This window comes from Piliocolobus tephrosceles, chromosome 15 (assembly GCF_002776525.5).
Source record: "Piliocolobus tephrosceles isolate RC106 chromosome 15, ASM277652v3, whole genome shotgun sequence".
Lineage (NCBI taxonomy): Eukaryota > Metazoa > Chordata > Mammalia > Primates > Cercopithecidae > Piliocolobus > Piliocolobus tephrosceles.
Window position 1 is genome coordinate 3,383,813 of NC_045448.1, and position 14,518 is coordinate 3,398,330.

Here is a 14,518-nt window from a genome sequence, read left to right on the forward strand (position 1 = left end):
AAAAAAAAAAAAAAAAAAAAAAAAAAAGAAAAGGCTCATTCTATGTCTCAGGCAGAAAATTACAAGAGGCGCCTGGAATATCTTGTGCCAGAAAACAGGATGTTCAGACATTCATGGAGCCGACAAGACTCGGCTGCTTATCTAAGAGGGGCCCCTCCTGGTCACAACTGAGACAATTTGAGGATCAAAGGAGAAATATTGGCTGAGACTGATTGATGTACAGCAAATCTGCAATGTCACATGTCCATCATGATACATGAAAGAGTTAACAAAGTGTTCTAAAAGTAAGTGGATTGGATAGATGATGTTTCTGTTCGTTGTCAATTATGTTGGTATTATCGACTCACTTATTGTTTGGTTAAATAATAAAGAAGCTAGTACTAGTAAAACTAGTAAAAAAAAATATAATGTAACGATTAGTAGGCATTTCCTAACAAAATTAGTAGAATCATCCTCTAAGTTGTGATTATGATCCTGAAACTACCTATTAAAAATACATGTGCAACCTTTATCAACTTCTATCAGGTTCTAAGTTTTAAAAATCACATTTCTTAGGATCTCATGAGGCTCAAAGCTAAAGAGTTAAAAAGGAAAAGCATTTACATATACTAACAGCACATTAACAGGCTAAGAAGAAAAACTCACATAATCATATTAGTTTGTAGAAACAATGCATTTGACATACTCCAACATCCATTCATGATTAAAAAAATAAAAAACCCTCAGAAATACGAATAGAGGGAACTTCCTGAATTTGATTAAAAATATCTGCAAAAAACCTAGAGCTAATATTATACTTACTGGTGAAAGACTGACTCTGTTTTCCCCTAAGATGGGGAACAAGGCACGGATGTCCTTGTCACCACTCCTATTCAATAAAGGACTGGAAACCAGAAATAACTTTAATTTTTTTTCTCAATTGACAGGTTCACAGAGAAAGAGCTTTACTGGATGAACTTTTAGATTACTACTTTTATAGAGCAGCAGAGATAAAAGCCAGGCTGAAAAGTGCATGTGGAGTAACGACATGGACCTAGTTCGACAAGGGGCCTCAGAATGACTGCCCAGATAAGACTGTAGACGCAGCTGTAGTTTCCTTTCTATTTGGAAGAAATTTCAAGTTGTCCTTAATTTTCCAAGGAGATAGTCACTTGCCTTTTAAAAAACATTATTAGAGAAGCATGGGGCGGGAGCATACCTAGCATTAAAAATGTGAGATGAATACCATCTCTGCTTAGTAAAGGTGGTTGGGAATCCTGAGGGGGCACCTAGTGTAATGTTTCTGCATTTTCCACGGTGCCTGGCCCACGGCTGAAAGTAACTCTTGCCTGACATTTGCTGAAAGTAACTCTTGCCTGACATTTGACAGAAGAGGAAACTGAAGCTCAGATTAAATTACCTGTCAACAGCGGGATCATTCCGGCCCGAGTTTCTCCCTGTCTGGAATGCTCTTCCCCAGGCGATAGACCCTGTGGCTCTTCCGTGTCTCAGTTTAATGCCATTCCGTTCCAGGATTCCGGACTTCTTAAAGCATAAATAATCCCTCCCCAACCTCTCATTTTACTGTTATGTAGGTTATTACAATATGTCATTATATAGTCATACAGTTTATGTAATGTCTTCTCCACTAAACTGTAAGCTCCATGAGGGCAAGAGTTCAGTCTGTTTCACTTAATAATTAGCACCTACTACAGTACTAGCATAGAGCGAAGGCCTCATAATTTTTTTAAAATTTATTTTTAGACAGGGTCTTGTTCTGTCGCCCAGGCTGGAGCGCAGTGGTGCAACCTCCGCTCACTGCAGCCTCGACCTCTCAGCTCCAGCAATCCTCCCGCCTCGGCCTCCGGAGTAGCTGGGACTGCAGGTGCGTGCCACCATGATCGGCTAATTTATTTATTTATTTTGGTAGACATGGGGTCTCGCCATGTTGCCCAAGCTGGTTCCTGAGCTCAAGTGATCCTCCTGCTTCAGCCTCCCAAAGTGCTGGGATTACAGGCGTGAGCCTCAGCGCCCAGCCAAGTTAGCCTTTTTTAATCGTCCTGTCTCTGGAGGTTGCCGAAGCTGGTTTTCTTCGGCCTCCTTCTCTTGTCCAGGCCCAGGGCTGGGACGAGGCCAGTTCCCGTCTGCAACCTGCATTGAAGATAGCTTGGGAGCCGGCACCGGAACGCTCGGAAACGGCACCAAAGTACGAATCCTAGGGCGGAAAAGCGTTACCAAGACACTCGTCCCCGGAGCCGCTTCCTGGGACTGTCTAGCCTTCTACCGCTTCTCAGTGATGTTCCCGTTTCCGCCCTTCTTCTCGCGCTGTTTACGCCTCTTCCCTTCCGCCGCCAGATTTTGACGTGCTCTCGCGAGATTTAGGCCTCTTTCTAAGCCGGCGCTCGGCGAGGTAGGTTGGCGGCCTGTTCTTGGGCCAAACTTTTCTTCTTGCGTGGAGGAAAACGCCTTTTGGAGTCAGGCCCTGGAGCGGCGGGCCTTGCTCACCGGGTGGGGATACAGCCGATTACCCGCCCTGTGTCCTCCGATGGCTTCTGCGGGGCGAGCGGGGCCTGGCCGGGGGGTGCGGGCGGGAGGGCGAGCCGGCGGCGCCTGCAGCCCGGCCGCGTAACGCTGACCGCTGTGCCTTCAGTTCTCCCAGGAGAAGGCCATGTTCAGTTCGAGCGCCAAGATCGTGAAGCCCAATGGCGAGAAGCCGGACGAGTTCGAGTCCGGCATCTCCCAGGTGAGAGGGTTTCCTTGGGGTCTGGGGTGGGTGGAGGCGCCCCGCCTGGGAGGGAAGGCGGTCGCGTGTGTGCTGGGCCCGGGGTGCTGGGACGCGCGCTGAGGTTGGTCCTGCTGTTCGTTGCTTCTTAGGCTCTTCTGGAGCTGGAGATGAACTCGGACCTCAAGGCTCAGCTCAGGGAGCTGAATATTACGGCAGCCAAGGTAAGCTGGCGCTCCCTGGGCTGGGAGGGAGGTTGCGGCGCGTCTCACCGCGCAGTGCCTGGGAGGGCTGTTGGATGAGCTGGGTTACGGGTGAGCATGACTTACCGCCTGGCTGCCTGACCTGAACTCAGGTTCCGCCGTGTTGTCTGGGCGTGGTACCGCCCAGGTGCGGGGAGTGGGGTTGCAGGTACCCTGCAGTTTAAGCTGTCCACGTGCGGGCGGTGGAGAAACGTGGAGTAGGGAGGGCCTGGGCCGGTTTCGGACCTTACTTGCCCTTACTTAGTTATAAATACAGCAAAGAGCCTGGGGAGCTCCCAGGATGCAGATTTCTCTACACTTAGCCCGGAGCGGGGGTGCGGAAGTGGCGGTGATCGGCCTCCTGGCCTGGACGGTCCCTTCCTGGAATAAGGAAAATGTGAATGTTGGGGAGAGATGGGAACATCTCCGAAGGTTGCATATGTCGTTAGCTCAAAACTAGTATTAGTTTGTAATGCAGCTGTTGTGTTAGTGATAAGGTCTTCTTAGTCTCTAATTTGACCACAACGTTTACTTTCTTGCTTTCTGAAGCAATTAACAAATGGATTTTTTTTTTCTTTAGGAAATTGAAGTTGGTGGTGGTCGGAAAGCTATCATAATCTTTGTTCCTGTTCCTCAACTGAAATCTTTCCAGAAAATCCAAGTCCGGCTAGTACGCGAATTGGAGAAAAAGTTCAGTGGGAAGCATGTTGTCTTTATCGCTCAGGTATCTGTTCTGTTTCTGTTTGTGAATTTTGCTAAATTGCTTGTATTTAGACGGCATTGGTAGTTGGAGTCATGAAAACAATCCTTTTAGGAATCCAAATGGGCAGAAAGATAGACGTACAGGCGGAGCGTGGGAGCGGTGGCTCAGGCTTGTCATCCCAGCACTGGGAGGTGGAGGTGGGTGGATCACTTCAGTGACCAGCCTGGGCAGCATGGTGAGACCCTGTCTACAAAAAATAGAAAAATAAGAGGTTTTTAAAAGAAAGACGAAGTGCACTCTTTAGGAGTCAAAACAAATCTGTGAAGCGACAGACTGCTGTGATTTGAGGTACAAAAATGATTTCCCATATTTGAAATTCTACACGTCTAGTGGCTTGCTTACAGAGATGATCAGACTAAGAATAAGAAAAACCTGTTACCGTTCGGATCTGGCGTTGGTGCAAACTGAAGTCTTTGGGGAATGAAGTGCCAGGATTGATCAGGAATAAAAGTAGTATTCTGGGTCTGTAGGCATGGGGAAAGGCGTGTCTGGGAGGTGTTTTTCCGCTGGCATATCAGTAGAGGCTGTGGATTCTGATGAGTTATTCAAGAATCAGGAAGTCACTCCATAGAAGGGTTTCCTCAGTCAATTGGTCTGAGTTGTTTAGCTTTCTTGAACTTTGAACTTACCCTGCCATTCTTCTTGCTTTTAAAGCAGTATGACAGTTTTAGCTTTTTGTCAATTTAAGGTCTTTTTTCATTTTGTTGCATGATCATTTTTACCTTACAGAGGAGAATTCTGCCTAAGCCAACTCGAAAAAGCCGTACAAAAAATAAGCAGAAGCGGCCCAGGAGGTGAGTGTTTTAGTAGTTTCAGAAATGTGTGTGCTCCTCTGATTAACAGCTCTTACTTTGTGTAAGTTGTAGCTTATAAAAACAGATGTTCAAGTGGAAATTTTTGACTAGCAGTATTTGCTTTCCTCTATAGTTGCACATGATATGTTTTAGAATTCTAGATGTAAAACATACATGTATTCACATAGCCATTGTATGTCTAGTAGGTCAGTGCTGTCACAAGATGAGATGATTTCCTCCGATTATGTGTGCACAGGATAGGAATGATGAGATGGAAATCATTACGTTAATTCTGTGTGATAAAGCCTGCTAGACATAGTTGACGTGAGCTTGGATTTATCTTTGATTTTTATTTTTGCTGTGGATTGGAAGTAAAAAAATGTAGGTGGATTTGGGTGATAACGTCACAGGTTAAAATATTGCAGCTGATGCTGATGGAAAATGATTTATGAACTTGATTAACTTACAGGTTATCTGGCGTAAACTGAAATATTGGTAGTTGTCTTCTTAAACTAGATCTTTTGGTATTTTGTTAGTCTCTGATTAGTACGTTGTTCTACAAATGTGAACTGTTAAATCCCTGCGGACTTTTACCTAGGGATGAGTTTAAGAAAAAAAAAATTCTAGTTATGCCTGTACCCCAAGAAATGTATAATTTGTATTGTTATCCTCAGTGGATGAGAAAACTGATCCAAGGCTGGGATAATTTGCTCATTGTAGCTAATACTAGTAATCCTAAGAATTTTTTTTTTTTTTTTTTTCGACAGAGTGTTGCTCTGTCGCCCAGGCTGGAGTGCAGTGGCCCCATCTCAGCTCACTGCAAGCTCCGCCTCCCGGTTTCATGCCATTCTCCTGCCTCAGCCTCCCAAGTAGCTGGGACTACAGGCGCCCACCACCAAGCCCAGCTAATTTTTTGTATTAGAGATGGGGTTTCACCATGTTAGCCAGGATGGTCTCTCTCCTGACCTCGTGATCCGCCCGCCTCGGCCTCCCAAAGTGCTGGAATTACAGGTGTGAGCCACTGTGGGTGGCCTTTTCTTTTTTTTTTTTTTTTTAAACTCAGTCTTGTTTTAAAAACCACTAGGAAATAGTGTTGGGAATCTGGCAATGTGTTGTTGTATTGAACTGTGGTATGTGGAAAGGTAGGTGCCAGGTTTTCTAGAACTTGAATTCTATGGCTTAGTACTTTGAAAAACTTTTATGGACAGAGCGGCATAAGAATTTAGGATTTTTTTTTCCCTAAATCATGACACTTAAAGAGGGTTTTGGAAACTCAGTTCTGAGAACCTGAGTTAGGAAACGAGTATAAAAACAGTCGCTTTGCTTTCTACACAGCCAAAGGACTGTCCCTCAAACCCATAGCTTTAATTCCCCTCAGTACAAACGTCTGTTTTCCAAATTTTCTCAGACAGTGGCTTCAGTGTTTCTAGTGGGACCTAGTCTGTTGAAAGCCTTCCCTCCTCCACACTAAGCCTAGCTGGTAGGTCATTGTGATTCCACTTTTCCAATCCGGCTTCCTGCTTTCAGATTTATTTTCCCTATTCAGTAGAGCTGTCTTTGTCTAACTCAGGTTAAATGCTGAAATTGATACAGTTTTGGGTATAGCAGGGTTTTTCCTCTGAGGCGCTCCAGTCCCTGTGGTTTGTGATGATTGAGTTGTTCCTTTGCTCCCCATTTTAAAAGTTTGTAGATAACTTTGGAATCTAATTTCCATATTTGGGTGCTTTCCTAGTATTGTAAGAATATGCTTAATTAATGAGTCGCAGTGAACAATCCATTTGTCTTGATTTGCTTTCTGAAAGGTGATGAGGGTTTTGGGAAATGGACTTTCTTCAAGTTTTTGCCCTTTGTGGCTGTGGAATATTAAGATGTTGGGAGTAAAATTGAGAGCCACCAGAAGATGTTAACTGTGTATATGGGCGCTGCCAGATAGGACATCCAAATGAGTGGACTGTAGTGTCATTGTTAGCTACAGTGGGGTGAGACCTAGACAGATAACCGTGTACAAGGCAGCTCCATAAATGCCGAAAAAAGAACCGTCTCTTGACTTACTCCTGATGTCTCGTGGTACATGGTACCTGCCCCAAAAGCTTGCAATTAATTGAAACTTCTCATTTGTTGGGTGGCAGGTAGGTAGGTTTTGAACTTGATAGTGATATGCAGATGAGGAGCAAGATTCCACTGGCAGTTTTCGTGATGCTGATGGGTTAGAAATCGAAGACCCACATGTGCGGGGAGGGGCAGCTATCCTAGAGCTGGTGATAGAACAGTGCCTGGGGGTGGAAGATTGCCTCATTTGATCCTAGAGAACAAGGAGTTTGGATGATATCTTGGAGGCCTAGGAGAGCTCTTGAAGGGTCTTTTATGTAAATTATGTGATCATATCAATTTTTTAGAAAGATTATCTTGACATTGGAAGGGGGGTGGTTTTGGAGATGAGCAAGAGTATTAAGGTTATTGTAGTGATTTAGTTGAGAAGTGATACAAGTGAAAATAAAGATGTATGAAAGACATCACTAATCTCACATTCCCTAGAGATGGTCACTTATTGCTTTGGTGAGTTTGTAGTTTACCCCAGAGTAATGTTTAAAATTGAGTGAGCTTTTGAAATAAGTCAGTAAGCTATTACTGCATTCTAGGTAGGCAAAGACTTTAGTTTGGTACATGAAATATAACACGCTTATTTGACAATGAGTTAATTTGACTTCAGGAACCTGGGATTTGCATTTTCATTTTGACTTGAGGTGCCTTCTGGAGTTCAGAGGGCAGGCATTCTGTGTTGCTTACCTTTTTAACTATTCTTTTAGCCGTACTCTGACAGCTGTGCATGATGCTATCCTTGAGGACTTGGTCTTCCCAAGTGAAATTGTGGGCAAGAGAATCCGCGTGAAACTAGATGGCAGCCGACTCATAAAGGTTCATTTGGACAAAGCACAGCAGAACAATGTGGAACACAAGGTAATAGGTCGACATTTATCATGGACAGGTTCAGCCACAGTGCGAGTAGATTTTAGAGTAACCAGTCTCCATGTGCCACCAGAGCAATGACTGTAGTAAACCCAGGACTAGTTCTTTTACCCGCACTTCAGCCTGCTCTACTTTGGATTATGTGTCAGGTTTTAAATGGAGAATTTAAAGAATTGAACACTTGAAATTCCCTGTACCTTTTGGAAGTAGGCTCATTCTGTGGTCTGACTTTTAGTTAGGCTGTATATTCTTGGTGAGTTAGGGGTGGATGGTGCTGGATCAGTGTCTTGGGGGGACATAACCATGTGGGTGACTGATGGGGTCCCCTGGTGGCTTCCCGGTGCATTGGTGGAGAGTCCTGTCCCACAGCATTGGAGAGGAGCTTGTCCCTGGTTGTAAGACTGCTACAGACACGTCATGCGTATTCCTTGTCTTCTCAGTACTTAGTTGCTGAGGAGAGAGACCATACAGGGCCCAATTTCATGAAACTATTAGGTTTTAAGCTGAGTGTGTATTTCAGAGTTTTGTGATGAATTCTTTCTTTTCTTGTAGGTTGAAACTTTTTCTGGTGTCTATAAGAAGCTCACGGGCAAGGATGTTAATTTTGAATTCCCAGAGTTTCAATTGTAAACAAAAGTGACTAAATAAAATATATATTCACAGTACTCTGTTTCAGTTATGTTTTTCAAAATTCCAGATCCATGGATGCGCAGCTGTCTTCACTATCAGTGGCGTCCTGTGTTGGGCCGGAGGGTTTCAGCAGGAGGGGTGTGTGCGCCAGCAAGCTTGATGCCCGTGAGGCTCCGCTTGTGTTCAGGAGTACAAGTGTCATCACATGATGCTGCAGAAATAGCTGAATATTAGCACTTTTGCATGGTTCAAACTAAAAATATACCTGGTACTTTTTTTTATTGTGATATGTAAAATTTACCATACTACCCATTTTTAAGTTTACAGCTCAGTAGCCTTAAGTATGTCTACAAAGTTGGGAAACAGAACTCTGAAACGTTTTCATTCATCTTTTTTTTTTTTTTGAGACGGAGTCTCGCTCTGTCGCCCAGGCTGGAGTGCAGTGGCCGGATCTCAGCTCACTGCAAGCTCCGCCTCCCAGGTTTACGCCATTCTCCTGCCTCAGCCTCCGAGTAGCTGGGACTACAGGCGCCCGCCACCTCGCCCAGCTAGTTTTTTGTATTTTTTAGTAGAGACGGGGTTTCACCGTGTTAGCCAGGATGGTCTCGATCGCCTGACCTCGTGATCCGCCCGTCTCGGCCTCCCAAAGTGCTGGGATTACAGGCTTGAGCCACCGCGCCCGGCCTCATTCATCTTGTAGAACTGAAATTATCCATTAAACCAACACCTCCACTTCCCATTCTGTCAGATTTGTTGAATTTTTTATACATAAATTCATGTTAAGTGTTAAATGGACTTTCACAAGTTAAATGTAAGAGTCTGATTAATAGATTTTAGTAGATGCTAAGTGGTGTGTAAACTTGGGTAGTCCATTTCCCCACTTCCTTAGTTTTCCAGTTCATCAAATGAAGGCCCTGGGGGAAATGAAAGCCCTGAAGTGAGGACCCTGGTGTGGTATCTGGTGACTCTAGTTGGACCAGGTCTTTGTAGAGTAGAGCAGATGTCTTATTAGAGAATTCCTCAGTTTTGGCTTTATGCCATAGTGCTTTCAGTTATTAATAAGCCTTAAAATTACCTTGTAAAATTTACCTTCCTGCTTTTACAGGGTGACGAGACAATCTTACTGAACAGTCCCCCAAATAATACGTTTTACATCAAATTAACTCCTACAGGTAGACTAATTCCAGGAAGCCTCCGAGGCGACACGAGTATTTTCCCATTTTGCAGGTGAGGGTCAGGCCTCTTAGGAGTAGAACTGTCAGGCTCCCGATGCGGAATTCACGTGGATGTTTTCAAAGCTTTGGCAAGTGCTCTTGACCATACTTGGCTGAGGCCTTTGTAGATGAGCGGGTAGTGAGGAAGGTTCCTGTTAAGCAGTTACCAAGGCTGGCCCTTGATCCTCAGTAGTCCATAGTTCCCTCCCCCAGTTCCGCTGTCTGCCCCGCTCCCCCGTCCCTGGACAGGGATTGTCCTGGTTTCTCTGGAATGAGTTGTTTACTTAGGCCTAGGGTGCTGCAAACCAATTATCACCCTTCTCCAGCATGAAGCCCCCTTCTCCCCATCCCCCCGTTTCCTGGCTATCTGTGTTTAGTGGCTTTTTGGGAGGCATCATCTCTGTCATCTCAAACATTCAGTGTATTGGAATTCACAGATTCACTGGTTTGGGAAACAAGATTTACACAGGCTGTCCTAGAATGTTAAGCATTTTCCTTTTAAAAAGTGTTCTGGGCCGGGCGTGGTGGCTCACTCACGCCTGTAATCCCAGCACTTGGGGATTACACCACTGCACTCCAGCCTGGGTGATATGAGCGAGACTTCATATCAAAAAAAAAATTTTTTTTTGAATTTCTTGATTTTCCTCCAATGCCAGTGGCTCTCAGTAGCATACCTACTAGATATTAAAAAACCATCTCCAGGAAAAGAGGAAACTTTATGTGAGAAAACAATTGTGTTTTGAAATCAGTGTAAGGAATGAGCTTATTTTAAGATGTCCATTGGGAAATGCTTCCATTTTATGTGAGAGTTACATTGACCTGTAAGGTATCAGTAACATAAAAACTCAGAATATTCTTACCTATTTAAGATGCTTATGAAGAGTCTCAGTTGGCTTTGAATCTATTTGTTAATAATCCCTTCAAATTACTTGGCAAGAACAAAGATGACTAGAATACCAAGAAAGATGGAAAATTTTGGTCGATTTTTCAACAAAAGCTTCACATTTGCTAGATAGGAAGCACAGCCAAAGATTGGGGGACTGTTCAGATGCTTCTGTCCACATCTATCTTTGTAAGTGGTCTTAAAAAAAAAAAAAAACCCTCATAGTGGAATGTTTCTGCCATACTCAGAAGTATAACAGAATCAGTAGTGGGGCTCTGTCCTACCACCCAGCTTGAGCAGGTACTGATACGTTACTAATCTTGTTTAATCTATTCTCACCCTTTATTTGCTGGAGACTTTTGAAGCAAATTCTGAACGTACCACTTAAGAACCTTTTAGCTGTGATAATTATTAAAATCAAGTGCCAAACTTAAAACTAGATTTTAAATTGTTATAGCGAAGTATAACAATCATAGCTTTCACTAAAATTAATACCTTGGTGAACAAAAAGACTTAGATATCATTCCTATTGTTATTCATTTAAAACTTATGTGCTTTTGGCTGGGCGCGGTGGCTCAAGCCTGTAATCCCAGCACTTTGGGAGGCCGAGACGAGCGGATCACGAGGTCAGGAGATCGAGACCATCCTGGCTAACCCGGTGAAACCCCGTCTCTACTAAAAAATACAAAAAACTAGCCAGGCGAGGTGGCGGGCACCTGTAGTCCCAGCTACTCAGGAGGCTGAGGCAGGAGAATGGCATAAACCCGAAAGGCGGAGCTTGCAGTGAGCCGAGAACCGGCCACTGCACTCCAGTTTGGGCGACAAAGCGAGACTCCGTCTCTTAAAAAAAAAAAAAAAAAAAAAACTTACGTGTTTTTATAACATACATACCCTATTAGTACTGTGGTGCACTCTGTATTAACTACACATTGGAGGTACTCAAAAGTGGGGTGCACAATAGAAGATTTTGGGGCCTAGTGTGCTAAACACGTACAATTTTCATTTGTCAAGAAAGCTTAAATACATAGAATATTTTTGAAAGGTAAATGCAGACTTTTTCATGATTGTGGTGAATTAGTAAGCCTGCAGGCATGTGCATGCATTTGCTGTGGGAAGTAATGGTGGTTTTAAAAAATCCCCCTTTTCCCTTCTAGTTACATCAGTCCAGCCTTTTCTCTGTGATTCATGCAACACAGTAAAGGAACAGTGAAGGTGTACAAAGGCACACAGTTCTCAAGCAGTACGGCATCTTGAGTGTTTTCAGGCCCTGAGATGATACTAGATCCGTAAAGCGGGTATTAGACTTGATGTTTATTAAAATGTATAGCAGGACAATGCAACCACAGCCTAGTGAAAGAGACATTGCAATGACGAGATGGGCCTGGTTCCTAAGATTCCTGTTACTGCTAGATGAGCTGTTGGAAATGCTTCAACTCCATTGAATTTTCTCACTATAACCAATAGCGGCAACAGTGGATGAGTGACTGTAATGAAGTTGAGTCTGAATGCCTCTAGCAATCACATTTTACTCAAAATGCTGTACAGATAAAATCAGGGCTGTGCTCTGTAATAACACACTTAATGAGGCCACCGTTAAAGTTAGTGTGCTGTTAATTGTCTGCATCTAAAATGGCCTAAGCTTCCTCTTGAAAGTAGAGTAAATCACTCCTTACTCAGCTTTTAGATCATTATCTGACAGAACTCCCTTACCATTCTGCCAGTTTTACTCCCAGCTGTGTTCTCTGGCACGCTGCAAGCTTGTGACAGTACCTGACCGTTCCACTCAGGGACCCTGAAAGCAGCGCTGACCACGTCGTAACCTGACATGGCTAAGTCTTCACCTAAAGCTCTTGGGGAGTTTGATGTGGTGGGTGGGGAGTCACTCCCTGTGTTTGGTTGTGGCCTGAAGATGAGCTGCATCTTTCCTCCCTGGACCTCAGGTTTCCCACTGGGAAATGAAAGGGTTAGCCTGGGCTAGCTGAGTCCGAGGGTCCCTCTAATTCTGAAAGTCACTGACTAAGTAATACAAGTTTAAAGAATCTGCAAATATAGACAAGTTCTCAGAGTATTTGGCACTTAGTAAAGATGAATGAATGTGTTTTCTTGTCCTTGAAAACCAAACCAGTTACAGATTTTATTTTTTTAAGACAAGAGTCTTGCTCTGTCACCCAGGCTGGAGTGCAGAGGTGCGATCATGGCTCAGTGTAGCCTCAAACTCCCCGGCTCCAGCGATCCCCCTGCCTCAGCCTCTTGAGTGGCTGGTACTACAGGCGCACACCCAGCTAATTAAAAAAAAATTTTTTTTTTTTGTAAAGATGGGGGTCTTGCTAGGTTGCCCAGGCTGATTTTGAACTCCTGGGCTCGTGAGCCTCCCTCCTTGGCCTCCCAAAGTGCTGGAATTACAGGCATAAGCCAGCATGCCTGGCCCGGGGTTAACTTGGTTTTCAGTTTTCAGCCTGTGCTGGAGCAGGAGCATCTAGTGTGGCAGGCAGTTGGGGGCGGGGCAGGAGCCTCTAGTGTGGCAGGCAGTTGGGGGCGGGGCAGGAGCGTCTAGTGCGGCAGGCAGTTGGGGGCGGGTAGGCTGGTGTCTGGGGGTTCCAGAACAGCCCCTGTGCATTCACTGAGTGTCGGTCCGTGTGGGTCAGACACCGGGGCAGGTTCTTGAAGGGATTCGCTCAGATCCTTACAGGGACCCTGGGAGGTAGGCAGTGGTTCCCCACGCTTGGGAAGCGTTAGAAACGATAACACTGAGGTCCCACCAGCAGCTTATGACATCGGCAGCTTTAGGATGGGGCGCAGCCACGTGTTTTAGGTTTTCCGGTCGATTCTGATGCAGGCTCAAGTTTGAGGACCTCTGATAGCTGACTCCCTAATAGTCTCAGATGATACAGTGGTGGGGCCCCGCCCTCATGCGCCCAGGCAGGGAGGCTGTGATCCGGATCTCAACGTCTGTGCTCCCGATCTCACGTCTGTGCTCCCGATCTCACGCCTATGCTCCCGGACAGCCCCGGAGTGGCACGGGGAGAGGCAAGCGCCAGGCAGAACACGGAGGCCCAGCCCCACACTGCTGAGGCGGGAGGCCAGCAGGGCTCCGCTGTGTCAGGGAACACAAGGACGGGGGGGAGGTGGCTGCCGTTAATGTCCTCATGGACAATGTCCCAGAGATTTGGCACATGCACTGTGTGACCCCAGTGAGAATTCCCATCCAGAGACAAGCAGGGTTTTCATCCGGCTCCTGCTGTCCAGATTTCTGAGTTATCTCTGAGAAATGTAAATACGATTTGGGATTTGCGCCAGAGTCTTGTCCTGGCCCCCTGAGAAGGTCAGGGTTTACCAGGCAAAAGGCTCTTCCCAGCAGCCACGACTTAAACGCTCTCAAGAAAAAGCTGTGGGGAGGAGAGGAAAAAGGAGGAGGGGAAGGCCTCCTGGCCCTTCTGTTCCCAATGCAGGTGTGAACACGGTTTAGAGTCTAACCGCACTTCCAATGTAGTGTACTCGAAATGGGAAGTTAAATCATCACTTATTTATGTAACTGAGAGTAATTATCAGCTTATTGGCATATATTTTTTTAAAGTCCTTAACATTTCAGGAACACAAAAACAAATGGAAAACACCCACGTCAGCTGTGAAACAGAAGCCAGGCAGTTGGGTCTTGGGGGCGTTCCATGTGGACCTTGCTGGCTTGCCCAGTGACAAGTGCAGCTTTAGTGCATGGGGCCCAGACTCTGACTGGCACGTTCTTTGTGAACTGCAATCTTGGGCAAGGTCTCTCATTCTTGAACTCTGAAATGGGGGTGATAACTCCTTGCTCTGAGGGGAGCTGTGAGGCCTCCATTAGTGAGTGGTCGTGAATGATCCTAGCTGGCATTGGCTTCTACACACGGTTCCGTTCTCTTCACCTGTTTGCGTCCTGCACAGGCAGAGGGGATGGCTGCCCAAAGGACATGATGTGATGGGCCTGGCCTGGGCACACTGTGCTCTGCACCCCACTTCAGACAACAGAGGCAGAGTCACCATGAGGCCAATAAAGATCCAGCTGGAGAGGCCTTAGCATTGAGTTCTGTGGTCATATATTTTTATAAAATTAGCACAAATAGGCCGGGCACGGTGGCTCAAGCCTGTAATCCCAGCACTTTGGGAGGCCGGGACGGGCGGATCACGAGGTCAGGAGATCGAGACCATCCTGGCTAACACGTTGAAACCCCGTCTCTACTAAAAAATACAAAAAGCTAGCCGGGCGAGGTGGCGGGCGCCTGTAGTCCCAGCTACTGGGGAGACTGAGGCAGGAGAATGGTGTAAACCCGGGAGGCGGAGCTTGCAGTGA

The 14,518-nt window shown here is 45.5% G+C and overlaps 1 protein-coding gene and 1 long non-coding RNA gene across 3 annotated transcripts in view; one reads left to right on the forward strand and one right to left on the reverse strand.

Annotated features, from left to right (window-relative positions):
- The window catches only part of LOC111531554, a 9,893-nt gene extending 7,606 nt beyond the window's left edge, over window positions 1-2,287 (reverse strand). For both annotated transcript variants that reach the window (XR_004228495.1, XR_002728310.3), the window contains exon 1: window positions 1,400-2,287. This is a non-coding gene — a long non-coding RNA (uncharacterized LOC111531554). The remainder of the gene's footprint in view (window positions 1-1,399) is intronic.
- RPS7 (ribosomal protein S7) lies at window positions 2,272-8,132 on the forward strand. The gene is made up of 7 exons (XM_023198823.3): window positions 2,272-2,389; window positions 2,630-2,722; window positions 2,854-2,925; window positions 3,524-3,667; window positions 4,436-4,500; window positions 7,308-7,458; window positions 8,020-8,132. Exons 2-7 carry the CDS (start codon window positions 2,648-2,650, stop codon window positions 8,095-8,097), a joined length of 585 nt encoding a protein of 194 aa, XP_023054591.1. The 5' UTR covers window positions 2,272-2,389; window positions 2,630-2,647; the 3' UTR covers window positions 8,098-8,132.
- Window positions 8,133-14,518: the final 6,386 nt, after the last annotated feature.